This window comes from Aricia agestis, chromosome 16 (assembly GCF_905147365.1).
Source record: "Aricia agestis chromosome 16, ilAriAges1.1, whole genome shotgun sequence".
Classification (NCBI taxonomy): domain Eukaryota; kingdom Metazoa; phylum Arthropoda; class Insecta; order Lepidoptera; family Lycaenidae; genus Aricia; species Aricia agestis.
Genome location: NC_056421.1, coordinates 1346989 through 1369159, shown reverse-complemented (window position 1 = coordinate 1369159; position 22171 = coordinate 1346989). Strand labels below are relative to the sequence as shown.

The window sequence follows — 22171 nt, the reverse complement described above, 5'->3', positions numbered from 1 at the left end:
AACAAAGGGACTTGAGGGAAAAAAAGCGACTTGTTTTATAATAAGTATAATATAGATAAGAACTGATAATATTCATATTGTCTGCGTATCGTGTATACAAACTTTGTAAGTACTTATCTGAAAAGATAAACAAAGTTTGTTTTATATGTATATGCCAGATACGGCGACGTCAATTTTGTGACCGTCACAGAAGTCCGACGATAATCATGACCATACTGTGTCAATGTCATGGCTACCTTGACACCTGTATATAGTCTGGTCGTGGGAAACGTGGAAACTGGCACATCTATACAGGAAGCCATTAGGTAAAAGGCTTCCTCCATGGCTTTCAACTGTTACCTTTTCCTCTCTCTTCTTTCAACTATTTCCTATTCCTCTCCCTTTTACTCCATGTAAAAAATATATTGATTTATTTTTTACAGGTTCAGTAAAGAGTGCTATAGAAATATAATCGTATCAAGTTACAATTTTTTAAAATTATTTCATATTTGGTGAATCGTGAATTTATACATCTAGTGTCAAACCAGCGAAACTTATCGAGGGAACACAACAACATAAATCCCCTACTCAATACTAGATGGCGATTAGGTGCATGTTTACCTGCGCGCACCTTCTAGAAAAGTCCAACTAACAACTTGTTTACGTGTTTACTTGTTTACGTTTATTGTGTAGTACATTCGGGAAGGAATGTTCTCGTACAGTCTAGGGCTCGCCTCGACCCACATAAATAGTCGCAGGAGGACGGGCCGTGGTCAGTTCGATACGAGCTAATATCAAGGCGACTTCGGAGTGAAAACCAGTGATCAATAGTGAGTGAACAAGTGAAACCTACGAATCGGCTACGACCTAGGACAGTGATAGTGCTTAGTGTTTGGACTTAGTGATTTGTGTGAGCTAGTATTAGTGAATAAAGTCTTCAAGAGAGTCACCAGGTCTTTCTCTCCAAATCCTCGAACCCTAGCATGTAACAGTAATATGTAACAAAAACACAGAATCAAGCTTAAAATTTATAATTTCAAGCTACAATTAAATTATTTTATCAATTAAATTATTATCAGACATTAATTACATCATCAGATATCAGAGAAGTTTGGTATATTTACAGAAGTTACACATATTGGTCTTTCTAGCACTTCAAGGAACTACTACACTAGTAAAGTATAGAATGTAGCAAAATACATTTTATACGAATACAGAGATTTCATATAAGATTTAAAAGGAAAACCATTCTCCAGTAAAATTTTATGATAAATAAATTGAAGATATTATATCGTACTATACTATTACTATGGTATATCTTTTTGCATAAGCAACAGAACGCGATAGAAATATTTGTTGTGCGTGTGAAAAAGATAAGTAGCGACACGGACGTAAAAAAATACGGACGAAGCATTACACTATAAAGAGGTGAAGCATGCAATTTCGTTTATTGGACACGTGACCGACACACACACACACGCAACTAGGTACTACAACCCGCTGTCATTGTACATTGAGTGACGGCACCAATGACATGCACACATCCTACACGGGCGGCCATAACTATGCTTCACTCGTGATTAGACTAGGTTACGTCCGTATTTTTTTTTCGTCCGTGAGTAGCGATTGAGTATCAAAAGAATATAATGACATATTGACTATCAGGTTTTCTTTTGAATTTCTACTGCTGTATTTCTAAGACTGGCCATAGACGGACCGCAAGTTGCAGTCGGACCGACTATTCTAGACCGGTCGCGTTAAAATTTGCAGCGACCGCTCAAGAACTGCTCGAGCGATCCGTGAACTGCGAATATGATTTTAGTACGGAAACTGCAGATCGCCGTGCGGCAACTGCATTTTGCAGTCGGTTTTGTTTTTTAATACAAAAAAGTCATCATGTCGATCCTGGCGACACAAGAGATACAGTGGTGGGAATGTGTGGTGGGCCAAAGCCCGTTAAAAAAAAGTCGGTTTTGACTGCAAGATGCGGTCCGTCTATGGCCAGTCTAAGTCTGCTGGCAGTTATATCATATCTAGAAACACTTATCATTAGTCAGTCTAACACCAGTCGTGAACACAGTCCCCCCTACACTGCGACCTAGTAACATACCGGCCGGGCGGCTTGCATCATCTCACCAATGCTTCTATCTTACTAACCGCCTCCGCACTCAAGTTTAATTCACTACACAGCACTAAAGACAGTTCATCATCTACATTCCTTAACACACTTCGAGGTAAATCATGATACACTACGTATGTGCTGAGCATCCTCTTGATATCTTCTTCGCAGCTATTAATGTTTCTACTACTGGGTAGCCCAAGGTATTTTCTTAAATACGGAGTGATCTTTCCTTCCCATTTATCAAAGATATTGGCTACTTTTTGCTTGATTGCTACGACGAACTGTGTAGATACGAGGGGTTCGTTAGTTTCTGTGCCGTCTACGGTCATGTCTGTATTGCTTCGTTTGTGATGGGCGTCTATTTGAGATAGCAGCAATTTTATCTGCCACATGTGATATGATGTCGGCTCTGTCTTCATCGTTTTTATGATCTGTGAACATATTGGGCTTACATGAATTTAAACATAAATACATATTTTTTATACATATTTAAACATAAATATATATTTTTTCTCCAAAAGGGGAAACAGTTCAATATTTTGATGCCGATAGTGAAGATAGTTTTTATGTTTAAGGCATATTTTTTAATAAGTTTAAGTTTGAAGAGCTTTAAAGATTAATTGGTATTCATATTTTACTAAATAATTTAATAGCACTTTAAAAACATGTTTGTTTTCTGGTACTTACTTCCTGTTTACGTAATATATTAGTTAATAGTAAGTACTAGTGTTGTTATCTTTTATCTTTCTATCTGTAGATTGTTAAATATTAATGTAATTAATCTAATGCGTCTTCAAAGCTAGCCGGCATGAGCGCCAGTTTGATTATTTTTACATGTGGCTTAATTAAAATCGGATCAGTAGTTTTGCAGCGTTTTTAAGCAAAAACTACTACACGCGTTTTGAACTTTAGTACAGTAGCAGTATAACGCTCTAGCCTAACATAGGCTACTTTCCTCGAATTACAAGTGTTCCCATTGGATATCGTGTAAAACATCAAACGAAATCGCTTCCGCTTCGCTATCGGCTATTTACCTTCAAGAAAGTGGTCCATACAGGCAACGCGCACAGTATATCTTTAACCACACATTCGTACGTCAACATACTGAGCGCTTGTATGTACTCCTGCTCGGCCTTTGAGGGTTTTCGACATAGACATTGCCTGGATATCATGTCCGATTTGATGCCTTTCTTCTTTTTAGCTGGAAAAAAAAGGACGTTATGTGTTTGGATATATTTTTTTTTTCACAATAAATAATATGTTGTATGAAACGTGAGACCTATGTTTGTACGTACAAATGAGTTTATATTAAGTCGATCTCGTTTTCTATAAAACGGGTTTAAATGTAATTCAGCGGAAATAGCAAGTTTAAAATGTTGTGTAAGGCGGGTTTGCTGCTTAAAACTAGTTAATAATGTTAAGTGCACCATCGCTAGGCCTGTATGTAGGTCGTTTTTAATATTATATTTAAAACGAATGGTCATTCAGCATTAGCAAAATGAATTTACTATACTTACATACAAAAACAATTTTGGTACTTCACTATTAAGGAAATGATTTTACTATCCTCTTAAAAGCAGACGCTAACCTGTAGCCAAACAATCTCCACACATCCCCACCGCGCTTTCTCCCAAGTAATGCTTGACGAAGTTCCTTATCTTCTCATCGTTGGTGAACAATTCAATGTTCTCTGATGCTGACCAGACCCTGGCCGGCTCCAGGGTTAGGGTTCGAGCTAGTATGGTGAGGAAACCGTCAGGGTCGTCCGAGTAGGACAGGCATCCAGCACGCTGCTTGATGTCGATGCACCATGTGTATTCTAGGAAAGTTCTGGAAATGTATAAAAAGTAATAATTATACTTGAGTAATTTTTAGGGTTCCGTACCCAAAGGGTAAAAACGGAGCCCTATTAAAACTTCGTTGTCTGTTCGTCTGTTTGTCTGTCTCCAGGCTGTACCTCAAGAACCGCTATAGCTAGACTTCTGTTATATTCACAGATTGTATTTATGTTGCCGTTACAATATACATATTATGTATTATACTAAAAAAAATGTTTTTTTGGGCTTTTCTGCTCGATATCAATAATGGCTTTTCTGCTCGATATAAAAAATGAGGCACTTGAAATATTTACAGAGTTTTATGCAATTTAATAATTACTAGCTGTTTGACCGAGCTTTGCTCGGTATCCGATGAAAATGACATTTTTTAGAAATGATTTCTAGCTAGATCGATTTATCGCCCCCGAATAACCCTATTAACTAAATTTCATGAAAATCGTTGGAACCGATTCCGAGATTCCAATTATATATATATACAAGAATTGCTCGTTTGAAGATATAAGATAATAGGAAAATTAAAATAAGTATTTATTAAATCCCATATAAAAAGCACTATTATTTTCCAATTTTTGCTCTATAACAGTACGGAACCGCTCATGGGCGAGTCCGACTCGCACTTGACTCGCACTCAAAAGCGCTAGTGAAATAATATAGTCTCGGAATAAAAAACCTTGGAAACCGGGCATTAACGAAATACATCTCTCACCTCAGCTGATCCCAATTATGGTCCCTATGGAAGCTGATGGGCCAGTAGCGCGGGTCGTTGACCCGGACCTCTCTCAGAGTGTCCAACTCGGGAATAATGCAGGGCGCTTTCATCTCACGAACTGCACCCGATAGGTCTATCACCTGAAAGATATAAGGGTTTTTATGTTCGTGTCATATGGCAGCTGTTTGACACGAAAATTGATACAATAGTCTATTACTAGGCAAAAATTACAGGGAAATGTCAGCTTTTTAAGTCTCGTTGGTAGGGTGGATGGGGCGCACCCCTCCTGCTCACTCCTAGCACGGGGACTAGCTATTGGTAGATCAGACTGCTAATTCATACTAATATTATAAATGTGAAGTTGTGTCTATCTGTATGTCTGTTACTTCTGCACGGCCAGACCGCTGAACCGATTTTGGTGAAGCTGAAGCTTTTGGTATGGATATACTTTGAGTCCGGGGAAAGATATCGATATAATATCGCGATTAGACGATGTACACTTGCGCCGAATGCGACTCCAGGCCATTTAGGCAAGACTTTTTCGTTATCGCTTTGTTATAGAATCGCCGAACAAAATGTATGGAATTAACATAAGCGTTTGTTAATATGACGTTGACGTTCGATTCGTCTTATGTCAATTCCATATATTTTGGTCGGCGATTCTATAAAGAATGTACCTGTACATGCGCGTAACACAGCTTGCCGGTGTGAAGATCTCGCGGCAGCAGCAGCCGCGGCTCCACCGCCAACACGTACAAATGACGGAACGCTTGCAGGTGATATCTGAAACATAGTGTTGTACAAAGGTATAATATGATTTAAGTAAAGTGAGTAGTTCTGATATATTGTAAGTATAAATGTTAATCAGTAAGGGGCTGTTTCATTACTTCCTGATAAGTGCCGGATAGCTGTCCACCACTTAACTTGACAGATAGAGTATGGAAAATCTGTCAAAATATAAGTTGTGGATAGCCTATCAGGCACTTTATCATGGAAGTGGTGGCAAAATAGCGTATTGCACTGTAGTGCAACCTCCCAACCAAACAAACTTTCTTATCCTGTCACCTCACACCTGTGTATCATAGTGATTATTAACATAATATTATAACAACCTATTAATATCAGAAAATTCACTACTACATGAGACATATTTTAGTGGTAAGAAAAGAAGTCGTAAATGTGGTTTTAATGTATTTATAAGAAAGTTAATAATGTTACCTATTATCCTCGCTATGTGTGGGGAACTTGGGGAAAAACGCTACTAGCAGCGACGCGACGGCCGACGGCGTCGTACAGAGCGTCCCGCGCCCGCCGCCCACGAATAGCAGGCCGATTGCGGCGTGCACCGCCATCTGTGAAACAGACATTGGTTGTGTTACAAAAATCGTGTCTATTCTACATTTTACATATTAAATACAACAGTGTAAGCTGGGGAGTATAAAATGAAATGTTAAATAAATATGATATAAAAACATGTATATTTATTAATTTGAGAAGTTTTCGAGGTACATAACTGTTTTGGCACGTATATATTACCACTGGTAATACCTAATAATTACCAGTACGCAATGTGTACGTAAATCAAACGCCACTCAGTCGAATGCATCAGTAGATTTCGTGTACGTCGTTCGTCAGTCACCGCTGCAAGTAAACTAGCGCACGCCTTATACACCAACACTACCTTCTGTGTACGCCACATGCGTATACATGTACACAAATTATACGAACCTGTGTCGAATGCGCCAGTGGTTTTCTTGCACGCAATCTTCTCGCCAGTCTCAATACATTCAGATCCCCTCGCCCTGCGCACACCATAGCCGCTGCTAGTAAACATGCGCACGCGCACGCGTCCAACGTCGCTGCGCCGGCCGGGCCGCCCGCACGCGCTAATAACGCCGCGTACGCAAGTGCGGTGTCACGTGCGTCCTCGCAACCTGAGCCGGCGAAACGCAGGCCGAGAGCGAAACACGCGCCCGCTACTATGTTGCAGTACGCTTGACTGAAAGTAAATAGAAGACAAGGTATTTAAAATAAAGCCTATAAACTGATTACTTCAGGTCTGAAAAAAGATTATAGTAATTTTATTTCCTTAAAATACAAACGACCGATTCCAGAGCCATTAAAATATCGGAGGAGGTGATAGCTTCAATTCGACATTTTATAATGAACAGGAACAATAATACAGTATCACATATATTAAAATTATGTAGTGATCATAATTGTGAAATCTCTAAGTTATTTAAAAGATTATAAAATATTTGTATACAATTTACAATTTCTTGAATCACTTATCTATATATCTTGGACTAGATCTACTTACTTCATGGCCTCATAGTCGATGTTGTCTTCAGTGGGTTTGACGAAGCAGTAGGGTTTGATGGTGGCCGGCACTTGATTCTCCACCCACTCCTCTGACGGCTCCATCTCGTCCCAGAGCACTAAGCCTAAAATAACAAAAGTTATAAGCTAGTAAATTACAATATGATCCTTGACACTTCATTCATCAAAATCAGTAGGCGTAACGTTGGAAGTTAGAACAAGTTAAAATATAAATATACACATTTATTCGCAGTTTGTCTTTGTCATTATCCTTACTTTTATCTTCGTCGTACATAACATATCAATTGTGTTATTGTCACTAATACTATTTTGTAATAATGTCTTGTAATAAACCGAATAATAAGCACATCGAAAACTTTTGATGTTATTATTAGTTATACTTGGCATGATAAGCGTTTCCTAAATATAGTTGCAGCACTTACCTCTTGCAATAATCCTCAGCATCAATAGATCCGGTCGCACCGTGTCCAACAAGTAAGCGGTCGCAGGCGGAGCGAGCCAGGCCGCTACGGGCGCGCTATTGGACTTCATGTATAGCAGCCCCAGAGCTAGCGTCGCCCCCGGTGCTGTCACGTCCAGGTTGCTCCCCGCCCCTCCCAGCATTAGCGAGCGCAGGCGCGGAGCTAGACCCAGCCGGGGGCCTACGCCCGCGCAGATTAGACCGAGCGCGAGCCCCGCCGCTAGCGCCGCCCCCTCGCGTTCTACGCATGACTCCGCCTCTGCACCGGCCGGTTTGCCTGTAAATAATTACTTTAATATTGTATTCTTATTTTATTTATTTTTATTTTATTTTATTTTAAAGGAATACTTACAGCTAGTACAAAGGTAGGATTCAAAAGTAACAATACAAATGCCAATTAATGCGACTAGATATTTGTTTAGATTGTTGACGTCTTCTGAGCGAGCCGGTGGGTATTTTGAGCTCAAATTTACTGACTAGTTCCGGGCAATCAATTGAACTACTGAATATTTTAAGAGCAACGACAAGTCGGCAATGTTTCTTCGTTCGGCGAGAGGCAAGATGTGAAATCTTTCGATATAGTTAGGTAGGTGGGTATTTGACTTGAACTGTATGAATTTTAAAAACTTTTTTTGAATATTCTCAATTCTGTCAATGTAGGTCTGCGTTTTTATATGGTAAAAAAAAACCCACTGTAATAGAATAATTTAGAAAACCAGTCATATTGCTATAAATGCGAGAGTGTGATTTAGTTGTTACCACTACGTCATAGGATAGCCCGAGCGACTATCATAAAAAAAGTCCGGTTACTGCGCTAACCTGCGCAAACGATGTTGTAATTTTATATAGATGTTGCTAATTTTCGACCAAGTGAGATAGCATGCTATCTCGCTCAGTCGGACTACGTCGGACAACTTCGGGCTTAGGCCCCCTAAGAGCCTGTCCGCACGCACGCATGGGCGTTGCGTCGACGGGGCGCTGCCGTTTGATGCATAGCCGGCCGCACGGGCGTTGCGTCATCGCAGCGTTATTACGAAGCAGTCTTAACGTCAACACCCCCTCCCGCTTCATCTCGGGGGCTGCTGTCCGTCATGTGTGCGTTGCGTGCTGCTGTCACGACGCAGCACGCCGTGTGAACACCTTGGTTATTTGTATGTAAAACAACGCAACGGCAACGCTGCGTCGATGCAACGCGCCGTGTGGACTGGGCTCTAACGTCATTTCAGACGTCTTGCCGATCTCACGATACACGATTGTAGCGCTAGTTGTACCGCCACAACACAATATTATGCTCGCCACGTCACATCGCTGTTGACGTACAGGTCAGGGCTTCCTCAGCACTCTCTCTTCCACCTCTCTCTCTCTTTCTCACCGATCTCGGTGAACAGCTCGCGGGCCGAGCAGCGCGGCGGTCAGCACGCCTTGCTGTCAGCTCTCTCCACCTCACTCTCCCTCACCGATCTCGGCGAGCAGAACGAGGGCGAGGTGGTCGTGCGCGATGCCCTGATACAGCAGACCAACGCCGAGCAGCGCGGCGGTCAACACGCCCTGCTGTCAGCTCTCTCCTCCTCACTCTCCCACTCTCTCACCGATCTCGGCGAGCAGCACGCGGGCGAGGTGGTCATGCGCGGTGCCCTGGTACAGCAGGCCGACGCCGAGTAGCGCGGCGGTCAGCACACCCTGCTGGATGTCCAGCTCCACAGATGTCGGCGGCAGCAGCGCCTCCAGGTGGATGCTCATCATCTTGGTGGCTTGGACGTCCATCGTACCTGAAATATAAATTTTATCATTAGGTTAATGAGTTTAAAGCTAAGCTCTAGACTCGGAAGTCATGATCAATTCGTGCGTTGTTACAAATGAAAATTAAGTTTTCACGTGCAAGACAATGCAGGTTGTAAAACACAATTTTCATTATCTAACTTAAAGATGACAAGAAAGATGATCCCTGCAAATTGGATGTCTGTCAGTTCACGCTAAAACTCTCATTACTACTGCACTGTTTTTGATTAACCTTTGATTACATGGTTAAATTTAGTAAAATTAGTGACTATTTTTAAAGTAAGTAAGTACCTCTGTAAGTAGCAGCCAATCCCAGCAGCAGCCCAATGCTGGTCATCTCGTTGCACCTCACGAGGTAGTCGTACATGTTCATGAAGGGCATATCACGGAGGTGGCCGTTCAGACCCAACCCGAGCAGGAAGCCCGCGTGCTCCGTCGACATTTCCGCTGTGCCCTGCAAGATATCCGCTGTACCATCGACAAAATTGATTCATAGGCGGTTGACGGACCTGCGTCATTTGGTCGGATTATGTCAACTTAATCGCGGGTGGGTACACGCATGGCAGAAAAAGCGCCTCAACTCACCCTCGGCTTATTATACATGATCCAACTGGAATGTATATTAGTTCCCGTGACCGGCACCAGGGCTAGACCGGCAGCAACACCATTATGGAAGGTCGGCCACAGCAGGCAGTGGGGGGGAGTGTCCCCTCCTCCCAGGGTAACCGCGCTGCAGCGGGGGGGCGGCCCCCGGCCAGATACGTTGAGACGAGGCAGGGTTAGGGGCTCGGTGGGCGAACAGGGTAAGCTACGGAGTGTTAGCATGCCCCTGGAAATAAGAAAATAAGATTATTATTACATTTTATAAATAAAATTCGGTTGCGGTGTTTGCTACCAAACTTCTCCAAAAGACTGGACCGATTGTTTCGTATGTGCTGATTTAGTAGGACCAAGAGTCTAAACACACTATGCCGAAGTTACGCGGCGGAAGTTCGGCATGATTACATCAGCAATATCAAACGCATACAATATAATGCGACGGAATTTCGGCATGGTGTGTCATCGGTAATATAAAATACATTGCAGGCGTAATCATGCCGAACTTCGGCCGCGTTTTTTCGGCCTAGTGTGTTTAGATACTAAAGGTGGCTTTCCGATCCTTGTCGCGACCGATAAAATCCAAATAAAATGCCACTATATAAACCAGGCTTTGCGTTTTTTTTTAGTTTTGCGTCCAATATAAACTTCTTTCACGCTTTTTGCAAATGAAAAGACAAGCTGTTTATAATCATTGTAAATGTTTTTTGTTGATTGGTTATCTGTTACCTGGCAATAGGCAACGCCATGGTCCTCGTGCTGATGGCGTACAGATACTTCTCCTGCTCCTCAATGAAATCGTGGTCTGACACCTCCGGCCGCTGCGTCAGGTTGATGCTGACGGGAATCGAGGATTGGAGCAGGTTGAATACTTCCGTCATTCTGTAAATGACATAGAGAATTCTATGTTTGCGAGATCAAATATGCAAGAATAAACACATACGTGCAACAGGTTATTTTGCAAGATTTTGAGATTGGCAAGTTCTTGCAGTATTCGTGTTTATAAACTTGAAAGATAAGATCAAATGAAATATTGCATAAAACAAGCAACTATTTAACAATGTACAATAAATATGTAATTATTGATATGCGAGCCCGACGGACGTTGTCCCGTCATATCTATAGATTTTAAATTATCTAATCGTTAAGTTTTTTAACGTTTAGTTAATTTTTAGATCAATTTTATTTTAAAATTACTTTACCATTTTGGTAAAATTATATATTTTTTTTAATTTACCAAGTATTTTTTTTTCATAAGAACCTCCGATATTAGTAACATCAATCACACACCTGCGATCCTTCGGGTACTGCAACGCTAGCAGCTTAGTAGACAGATGCTCCATGCCCGTCGCCAGGTCGCTGTCCTCCGCCCGCGGCTCGTCTATAGGGTTCCGCGTCTGCGTGTACGCTGTCTCTTTCTCTAGCACTTCTAGAGCTAGGGCTGAAAGAATAGATCCGAGTAAGTATAAAAGTGACTTTCCGATCTTTTACGCGGCTAGCCGCGACCGACAAAAATTTAAATAAAATGCCACTTTATGACATAGGTTATAGGTTTCACTTTACTCTACACCACTAGCACACAAATATCAGTAGGAAATGATACCTATAACTATAGTCCATATGTCAGTGACTATAGTCCATGTCAGTGACTATAGTCCATGTCATAAAGTGGCATTTTATTTAATTTTTTGTCGGTCGCAGCTAGCCGCGTAAAAGATCGGAAAGTCACTTTAACGCTTCTTATAAAATATAGGCTTACACTTCTTCAAAATGTATGAATGTTGTTAAATCTTTTAAAAGATAAATGCTTTAACATTGACATGTTTTTAAAGCATGTTGTTTGCCGTCGTATGTACAAAAGTAGACTACAATCCAGTTTGTAAGCACTTTTTTCGGTGTTGGCGCAAGAATAAAGTGGTATGGCTTTTGTAATATCTGTCTTCACGCGAGCGACTCAAGCCAGCGTCAAATACGTGCAAAAGTGCGTTAGGCCGTCCTTCAAATTTCTCTCTGTTCACCGATTGGATTTTATCTACTCACACCTTCTATTCTTGCTGAATTCCTGTGTGGGAGCGGGACGGCGCTATAGGGTGTGCTACTCACACTCGCAGTACTCGAGCGCGGAGGTGAGCGTGTCGGAGATGTCCGCCTGCAGCGCCAGGTCCTCGCGGCCCACCAGCGTGTACGCCGCCGCGTCCCAGTCCGCCGGCGGGTCGGACTTGCAGCGCGCAAGGACGGTCAGCAGCAGCAGGGAGACGGAGGGAGGCAGGTTGTCGATGTCGCGAGGTGTCATACCTGGAATATATACATATTACAGTACTAGCTGTCCCGGCAAACGTTGTTTTGCCATAAAATTATTTTCCCTGTTTCCCTGATTTTCTCTTGAAGTTTTTTCTGAATTTTTTTTCTATAAACTGAGGTTTATAGAAAAAAATTCAAAAAAAACTTCAAACTCGGAACCCGAAACCTATCCAACAAATTCAAAACCGTGGAAATCGGTTCGTGCGTTATGGAGTTTTAGCGTCAGGCAGGAAAACCCGACATATTTTTATATTAGACTAGCTGTTGCCCGCGACTTCGTCCGCGTTAGTATAGTAGATCACGTCCCAAGTATTATTTATTGTACAAAAATATTCAATGTACAGCATTGACTTTCCTACGATTTTATTATATATAGATGTTCCGCGCGGCTTCGCTTGCGCAATTTAGGAATTTCACGCGACCGTACATTTCTTTTCTATGTCCCTTAACGTGATCTATTCTTCATGTTTGCCAAATAACATAAAAATTGCTCCAGTAGTTCTTAAGAATCTTAAGATAATAAGCTGTAGTGTATGTCACACCTCCCTCCTATATAAGTTAGGTTAATTAATTATTAAGTTAGTTAATAAAGATCAGTCGCGAATAAAACGTCTCTTTCAATCAGTCTCCCCTAAGCCGCACATTGCATGGCGACCCTGCCAGTGCTGCCTCGCGGCAGCGCTGCGCACCGGGTACAGGGAGAAAATTAAATTAAATAAAATATTAATAAAACAAACAGTGTGTGCAAAATATTACATATTACTAAAGACGATGAACTATTAAAATAAATTAAAAGTGAACTTTGTTAGTTTTCAGTGAATATGAACTGAATTTGAGACAAAATCAATTACCGGCCGGTGTGATGTTTATTATTAGTAGATAGGCACTTATTAGTACATATTATAATATAGATTCATTAAAAATAGTTTAAAAATATAAATACAAATCTGCTAAAAAGTGATAAAAATACTAATTAAAAATGATATTTGGTGAAAAATAAGTAAACGAAAAAAAAAAAAAAAAGAATAAAGTTTTACATAAATGCGATAAAGGCTTTCGGCTGAGCGTGTTGGAACAATTAGAGATCATAAAAGAAAAGAAAAAATAACAGATTTGCATTGTTGAATGACCAAACTTGCTTGACTACGTCACCGCTTATTAATATGTTCGGGGGTACTAGTGAGATTAGTGGGGGTAGTGGGGATAGTAGCGGGGCTCGATAGTGTATAAAGCGCGGTGTTTTGGCCGGTGGCGGCACTTAACGGACGTTGTTCGTAGAGTCCACTTCCTGAGGATGCTCCGGTGTTGGGGCGAAACGCGCGTCGAGGTTTTCAACCTGCATGGTGGTGAGGGGCCTTGCACGGATTTGCCAACATTATTGCTTGTGTGGTGGTGGTGTTTGCAAGTTCTTGCATGCGAGTGTACGCATAGGCAGTGTGGGAGGAGGGAGGTGCTGTACGCATGCCTATGCGTACACTCACTCATTTACTTAAAGATGGAAGTTGTTTTCGCGGAATATTGCTAAAAATAATAACAAACTAAATTTAAACTATGGATTTCCGCAAAGTAACGCCTGATTCCATTAACTAAACTCTGCAGAATTATAATATTAGTATAGATATACAGCCATTAAACAAAGACGTCATATTGTCACATGACAAAGACAGCTGACCTTGAAAAGTTATACGCCGCGCAAAATATATCTTTGTCAGTGAAGTAGTATGATTATACATTTGTTTGCCACGTGGTTATCGTACATATCTCTGCAGCGTGCACGACAGAGCGAGACAGACATACTCACCGCGGTCGGCGGCAGCGCGTGCGGCACGCGCGGCGGGCATGGCGCACGGTGCGGGCACGCGTGGCGTGGAACTGGCGGGGGGAGCCTCCCGCGCACCGGCACCACGCACCCCCGCACCTGCGCCGTAACCCGCAAGACATAGGATCTGAAGAAGAGATATGAAATAAGGAGGTTAATGATGTATACTTAAAGTTATAATAAGCATGACAGCTAGACTTTTTGACTAACAATTACCCTGCTATCTATTTATTTGTGAACTCTCTTGCCTGGCAGAGTAGTCTAGAAGAGATCGCTTATAGCGAAAAAGCCGCCCTTAATGTCTTAGTTTTTAAGTATTTTAAGTCTGTTTATATACCCATTTATATGTGAGCAACAAAGTGTTTACAGTGCTCCCAAAGTGATAATGCGCATAGAAATTTTCATAATTCTTCGGCAACGATCATATTTCCTGAGCGTCGAAAGACGTCACTGCAAGCGCTGTTTTAAACTTAACTTTAAGAAAAACTGCGCTTTGCAGCGACGTAGAGGTGCCTGACGTTGCTTGGAAGTTACCATGGTAACGCCGCGATGGCTTCCCGGTGAGTTAGCGACAGCGGCCAGCCACCGGCTATATGATATTTACTTCTATTTCCTTTGAACAAGGTGCAAAATGCAAGTTCCATAGATTCGGGTGTTTTCGTGATTACAATTAGCGGAGATTTCCATGCGCATTATTAATTTGGGAGTACTGTATTTATTACCCGACTGCCAGGAGGGTTATCTATCCGTCTATCTAGACAAAATATCTATTCGCATGTTCGTGGCCATCGAGATAGCGCTGAAATTTTGTGTACAACTAGAAGATAGAAGTTTTTTTTTATGTTAGATGTTAACCACAACTTCGTCGCACTGTTATACGTTTTTCAAAGCAAAAGATATTTTCGGGACTGAAAGTAATATCTCAACAGACTTAGTTACATTCACAATATTAACATTATTTAACCCATCAAGCCCCATAAGCTCACCGGTGAGCGAAACACAATAGAATAACAATAGATTTCCAAGAATCCACGTTCGAAGGATTAAAAGCGAGCTAATAACACAGCGATTTACTAACCTCAATAATATCCTTGGTTGTGTTGTTGACATCAGTCATATACGTATAGTATCCGACGTCGACATCTTTCAACATGGCGTCGATGTACGAAAATATATTCGGCGGATCCGTTGTAAAATAGTTCGGCTGGGACAGTTTCTTCAAAACCGGCTCAGACATTTGGGATTCATCGTCGTTTTCGAAGCTATATTCTGTCGGAAAATCTAGCCAGTAGTAGTTAGAATATTTTTCTAGCCGCAAATCTTTGGATAGCTGGTACAGAAACGAAGACAGGGGCTTTAAATCACTAGATAGGAGAGTGTTTAGCTTTAAATCTTCGTAGGCTAAGTGGAAAGCATAAAACAGTTGCACTGTATAAGGGAACAGCATCGCATTAGTATTGAATTGAGGCGCTTTCTCCATGTCTACATCCAATTTAGATTTCCCTGTCCTCGTATATTTATCTGTCTGTAACGGTTTCAAATTCAACATGGACGCTAGGGGATTCCCAATTTCCTTATGCAGTTTCGAGGTAAGAAGATACTCCCAATCGTCTTGGCTCCCATCGCTAGAAGTTCTCTGCTTTTTGGTGACCACTTCTACTTCTTCGTCGTTCTGTTTTCTCTGTGACAACTTCTCGACGTCGTAGCCAATGAGGGAGTATAGCAGGTTGGAGAACATGGTCCACTCCTGTTCTGGAGTCAGGTCTTGCGTGCCCGGCGCGTTTCGAACGCCGTACCATTTTATTAACACCTGAAATTATGGTTCATTGGTTATATTTATAAAACTTATATAATTTATTGGAGAATTAATAGGATTGCCTAATCTGTATCGCACACACATCCACATGATACAGTGGGTCAAACAGCGCACGCTGAATTGTGTTATCGATGTGTCGTAAGTCGGCTTGACATATAAAACATCCACAATAAAAGTTTATTTATTTATAACGACATCAGAGAGTCAGACGAATCCAATATAGCATTTTGTTAAGATGGAGGTTTTTTATGCCACTACATCAATAGATCTTATCTTACGTTATCTGCGTATACGCACACGTCCACGCACACGTACGTCTACATATACGCACACTCACGTACCTGCGCGGTGACGTCACGCGGCGCCGCAGCGGCGAGTGCGGCGGCGAGGCGGGCGACGAGCGGCGCGGCGGTGGGCGGCGGCAACGCGATGCGGTAGAGCTGCCCCGCCTCCGAACGCACAGACACGCGCGAGCCCGCCGCGTCGCAGAGACGGCGTACACCTGACATACAAAACATAATATTACGACTTAAGATTTCGGCACTCGATAAATGTTTGTTGTAGACAGAAATGATGTAGAAAAAATAAGTTTTACGGTGCGGCACGGGCGACAGCAGGTGCAGCGCAGGGTCGTCGAGCGCGGCGTCGCTGCGGCTCGGCAGCAGGCTGCTACGGCGGTCGCTGTGTGTACTCACCCTGTGTGTGGTGGCGGCGCGTCGCGGCGGAGTGCGGCACGGGCGACAGCAGGTGCAGCGCGGGGTCGTCGAGCGTGGCGTCGCTGCGGCTCGGCAGCAGGCTGCTGCGGCGCGGGAACGGCGATTGGAGCGGACGCTTAGTGTACGGTGAGTCGAGGAGGCGTGCCAGAATACCTCCTACGTGAACCTGAGAGAGAAATCAGACTTTTAGGCGAGTAGAGTTGCTGTAATAAATCTCAATAAAAACTATTTTTATTTTCTATTTGCTGTGTAAAGGCGAGAACGCACTAAAGCGAAACTACGCAACTACTGACATTTTACAAACGTCAGTTCTGTGGAACGTGAAGTGCCGCGCCGCGTCGCATTGGAAAAGTCACATGAGACATCAGACTTTTTAAGGCTATAAATACCATAAATGTTTTCATTGGTATCATTACTAGGTTAGTTTTTTATCGGAAAATTAGAAAGATTTAAGTGGTTAAATCAATGAATTATTTACACCTATACATATTCTATTTAGCTACAGGTTCATTTTATTATTTTAAAACTGTAGTGTCACTCACCTTTCCCACAAAATTATTTCCAGACTGCAAGATAATATTTCCAGTTTCGTCGATAAGTGCTATCATCTTCAAATGGTTCAAGACAACAGCATCCTTAGCTAGGACTGAAGATACAGTACCCACTATGATATTAGGCTTGGAGTTGCCATGAGAATGAGATTTCTGCAGCCTCACAATTTGAAGCTTGGTCAGACCGCACACTTTGACCATAAAACATAAGTAGTCCAAGCCGACTATATCCGTATGGAGGAATGCTTGCATGTCGCTTGGAGATTCTATCGGATCTCTTTTGATGACTTGGTTATCGGTCCAAATGTGGTCCAAGCAGATGTCTGGGTAGAGAGGCAACGAAGGAGGAGCCTGGGTCATTGGACCCGCCATCATAGACATGGAACTCGCTTGACCGATCGACGTATGAGGCGACAACCCCTGCTGTTGAAAGATATTCGCCATTGGACTGTTCTGCCTCGATCTCGTCGGAGTGGCTAAGCTTTTTCTGGACTGCATGGGGCTACCGACAGTCCAACTCGTATTCTTCATGCTGTGCATTGGACTCCCAACGAAATCACAGGTCTGGCTGAAAGTTGTAGTATTTGTGTTTGGGCACATTGATAAGCATTCATCTCGGGTTGCCTTCCGTATTTTCCATAGCGAATGTATTTGTACCTTCCAATCATAGACTAGAATAATACTCGGTTCAGATGACACAAACATAATTTGAAGATCCCCTTCATTGTAATATTGTAGCCCCTGTGATGGAGACTTCATTAGCACAGGTGTGACGTCATCCAATGGGTGTGAAAGAGAGAAACACGTTGGCAAGGGAAAGTCTTGGTCGAAGCCAGATATAGACTCAGCTCGCAATTTAGCGCTCATATTGAAAAGGTTGGTTCGTGATTTAGAAAAGGAGCTGTTGTTGTGAGATTCATTAAATCTGGAAAAAGAAGTTGGAAATAGGGATTTGTTGAATGATGGAATTGCCTCCTTTTCCAGTAAGACTCCATATTTCATAGGCCACACTTTCTTCACTTGGAATGGTATACTCGTCATGTATTCTCTACCGTCAGTTGCGAATACTCTCATACATTTATTGTCCATTAAAAGTATGGACGGCATGATAGTGCTCTCAATGTGTTCTGTATTGTCTTCTATTTTGATGTTCTTTTTGACATCACCTATTTGAGAATTTAATGCATCTATTAGCATCGTATTTTTAATGTCGACATGGAAATTTGCAAATGCAGCATGTTTGATTGGGTTGTCGATCGTGTAGCAAGCAATGGTCTCCCTCTGTTCTGCTTCAGATAGCTTTGTTCCTGGTGATGAAACTAGACCTAAAAGGCATGGGGATAAAAATAAATTATGATATAACCAAAGGAGTAAATTTTTTAAAGTTTAATCACTAATTTAATAAAGGAAAATAAACAGTGGTTGTATCTAAGTCAAATAAGTGAGCTTATAAGGGCGTTCGCTGCGTTAAGCGTGCGCCCGGCGCGGCCACCTGCGAGGCGTGTTTGTTTCATGTCACCCATAGAGCAGCGCTGCGTGAGGCGGTTCAGCTGTCGCACGCAGCGCGTGCAGCGGTGCGGTCAAGAATTTAGACGTGACAAATGGGCTGATTGGCTGACGCCTTTGTACACGTCGGCGTCGTCGTCTGTTGGCTAGGTAATATATCAATAAAAAAAATCCATAGGTATCGACTGTACACTCGCGCGATCGAAATTATACTGGCCGCTGCGAGAGACGGATGACCGGCGCGGGCGCCTGCGCCGGGCACACAAAACGAGACTTAGAAAGTCTGTGACTGTGCTGCGGCAGCAGCCGGCGACCGTCACAAAGCAAGCCTCAGTTTTTTTTATTTTTACTTATTGCATTAAACTTTTGGTCACCCCTTAAACTTAATCCGAGAATAATCTTTCAATAAAATATAGCGACCCGCCCCGGCTTCGCACGGGTATAAAATAAATTACGGCCAAATTCACTGAAAAAATGATTAAATCGTTTCAGTATTTTGATTTTAAATAATTTATATTCATTACTACTCGTGGCCCGCATTGGTCGGTACTGCCGCAAAAGCTACTTACGTCCCGCAATTTTAAATCTGTAATATCTTCGAAAATATTCATTTAAAATTAAAATCGTAATAATTATGCTGTAAAGGGCCATAATCAATAATGTATTTAAATTATTTAATCGAATAAGGATTATTGACGTATTGGTTAAAATCGCTTCGAAAATTAGCCATTATTTGAAGTTAAAAGTAAATGACAAAAAATATATTATTGTGGCATATATCCATAAGAGATATATTTTTACGTGGGAGAGCCATGCTTCGGCACGAATGGGCCGTCTCTACCGGAGAAATACCACGTTCTCACAGAAAACCGGTGTGAAACAGCGCTTACGCTGTGTTTCGCCGAGTGAGTGAGTTTACCGGAGGCCCAATCCCCTACCTTATTCCCTTCCCTACCCTCCCCTATTCCCTTCCCATCCCTACCCTCCCCTATTACCCTATTCCCTCTTAAAAGGCCGGTAACGCACCTGCAGCTCTTCTGATGCTGCGAGTGTCCATGGGCGACGGAAGTTGCTTTCCATCAGGTGACCCGTTTGCTCGTTTGCCCTCTTATTTCATAAAAAAATAATATAAATATACTATCGCGGAGTTTTCTGTAGACCTTATCAATGTGTACAATGCGCACCTCTGCATAGGTACTTGTACTATTATTATCTATTCCGTGGCATTGGTAGCCCCCACTTCAAAACGGGCGTAAATCGCAATATTTTAATTTCGCCATAACTTCTAAACCAAACGTCTAATTTTAATCATTCAAAGAGCAAATATAATCTGCATAAACTGTACTTAGTGATGAAATTTTTTTTTTGATAAGGATAATTAGCATGAGTAAAATAAATGCGTTTAAATATAGTCCAAAAAAAAATCAAGATTTTTAAACAAAAAAATGGTTGTTGTGCCTCACTTGACATAGATAGGTATAGTGTGTCGTGGACATTTTTGTAGATATTTATAAGATCTACATTCACTTAGAACATTGTATAGTTCTATCTTTTATAGTTTAGGCAGCGTAGGCAAAATAAGTAAATTTTCTGGTTGTTTCCGAAAAACTGAAATATCTTACGGAACCCTATATTCTCCAAAATAAAATGTAGCCTATGGTACTCATAAATAATGTAGCTTTCGAATGGTGAAAGAATTTTTAAAATCGATCCAGTAGTTTTTGAGCCTATTCATTACAATTAAACAAACAAACAAACAAACAAAGTTTACCTCTTTATAATATTAGTATACAAGTATAGATAGTAGTTATAACTACCTCTTTTTGTTGTGGATGTTGTTTGGTTTAGGCTTGTTAAGTCAAGTAGACAGTAACTTTTACAATTTAAAATGCTGATATATTTTACAATTGCAGAAATACCGCAAGACATACTACAGTAAATTTTTTTATTTATTTTTATTTATTTAAACACTTCATGCAAATATTTACATAGGCGGGCTTAATGCCTAGTGGCATTAAAATATATTGCTGTTAAAAAAAAGAAGACGTGACACAGGTCACATACCGAACGCACCAACAATTATAGCACCAATCAACTGCTGAATGTCTCATACTCAGGAGACAGATTGTAGTAAACAAGAAATGAAAAAAAAAACAATGCTGATATGTATCAACAGATATTATAATATATCGAATTTATATACTATGTCATAATTTTATAAAAAAGTAATATTAAGGCATACCTTTTGACCAAACAACAGTACATCCCTTCACATACAACTCTTCTTCATAATAAGAATCAATCTTTGGATTAAGTGGTTTCTTCTTTGGTCTTTTCATTTGTGAACAGTTTAGATTAAACTTTTTAGACATACTGGAACTGTTAGCGCTGCCACCTCTTGATGGACCAGAAGGTACACTTTCTTCCTTCGGCATGCTCCTTAATATTTCAGATTTGATAGAAATATTGAAGTCATTTTTCAAACGGCTCGGAGGTCGAAATGAGTCGTACTCAAACTTCGTTTCCCTTTGTTGTTCATTTGTAGTGTCTTGTACTTCTAAAAAGAACAAAAACCAGTCAGAATAATAAGTAGATAACATGAGTGTAATGTTCAATAGTAATTATTCTTAACAAAGCACATTTTATCATTGTTTTTGAAGGTTTACATCTAAAATTAACCGTAATATCACAGAAATGTAAAACTAAAAGCATAACCAAAGAAACAACACAAATAACAATTGCTAACTTATTGCAAACATTAATATCAAGGTATGGGTGGCTGGCTATATTAATTTTTTTGTCTCTAAATGTTAGAATATAACAAACAAATACAGTATGAGAAACAGAAAAACATTAAACCATAACAAAGTGCAGAAAATCTTAGTGGTTGATGATAAAATATAATAAATAACATTCTTAATTTAGAATAACAGCTTGATTTTCTACAAGCAAACTGCATGCTGTGCTTACCATCAGACCGATGATACACCTCCCGGATACACCACCACTCCTGTTCCTCCTCCCTTCCTTCAAGAAAACTCTCATCCTTTATTGCGAAGTTGGTTAACTTGTATAAGAGGGAGTTTTCCGAGGGGGAAACATTATGCGCCTTACCATAGATCTGCCCAGGGTGTTTTGCTAATACTGTTCTACCGTGCGGCACAAACTCCTGTGTAATGTATTCTCATTAATTACATTTACTGATTCAACAATATACTAAAAAAATAAAAACAATAGGTAATTGTTTACCAGGGGTTCGGATGCCGCAATCATGATACTCTCATCCAGATTTGAAACACGTTTAGTTTTGCACTTCCTACAATAAAACAGTGTCTTCTCAGTCTTAAATTACTGTTTGTTTTATTTATAATATTATATTGCAAGAGAAAATCCAATATTCAAAAACTCCACATTCTACAACGACCGCCGCTCGACAAGAAATATAACAATTTGACAGCTGTCAGCAGGCAGATCTATGTCAGATGTCATAAGCGTTTTTTTTTCTTATTATGGCACTTCGGCTGTATAACCATGGCCAGTATTATAAATAGCGGGAAAACTACTGTTCTTGATTTATATATAAACGATGCTGAAAATTGTTGCATACAATTTTCAGCATCGTTTCTTTATATCGTCAG

The 22171-nt window shown here is 41.0% G+C and overlaps 1 protein-coding gene across 1 annotated transcript; it reads right to left on the bottom strand.

Annotated features, from left to right (window-relative positions):
* Nucleotides 1-1941: 1941 nt before the first annotated feature.
* LOC121734691 (anaphase-promoting complex subunit 1) lies at nucleotides 1942-21946 on the bottom strand. The gene is made up of 23 exons (XM_042125290.1): nucleotides 21783-21946; nucleotides 21504-21702; nucleotides 20776-21090; nucleotides 17019-18352; nucleotides 16456-16642; nucleotides 16102-16262; nucleotides 15023-15754; nucleotides 13927-14071; nucleotides 11928-12119; nucleotides 11115-11265; nucleotides 10554-10706; nucleotides 9813-10056; nucleotides 9519-9681; nucleotides 9038-9217; nucleotides 7411-7725; nucleotides 6969-7092; nucleotides 6377-6647; nucleotides 5867-6000; nucleotides 5326-5431; nucleotides 4646-4788; nucleotides 3690-3931; nucleotides 3136-3302; nucleotides 1942-2532 (listed from the first exon to the last, which is right to left on the bottom strand). The coding sequence occupies exons 1-23, from the start codon at nucleotides 21804-21806 to the stop codon at nucleotides 2107-2109; spliced, it is 6108 nt and encodes a 2035-aa protein (XP_041981224.1). The 5' UTR covers nucleotides 21807-21946; the 3' UTR covers nucleotides 1942-2106.
* Between the last annotated feature and the right edge of the window lie 225 nt (nucleotides 21947-22171).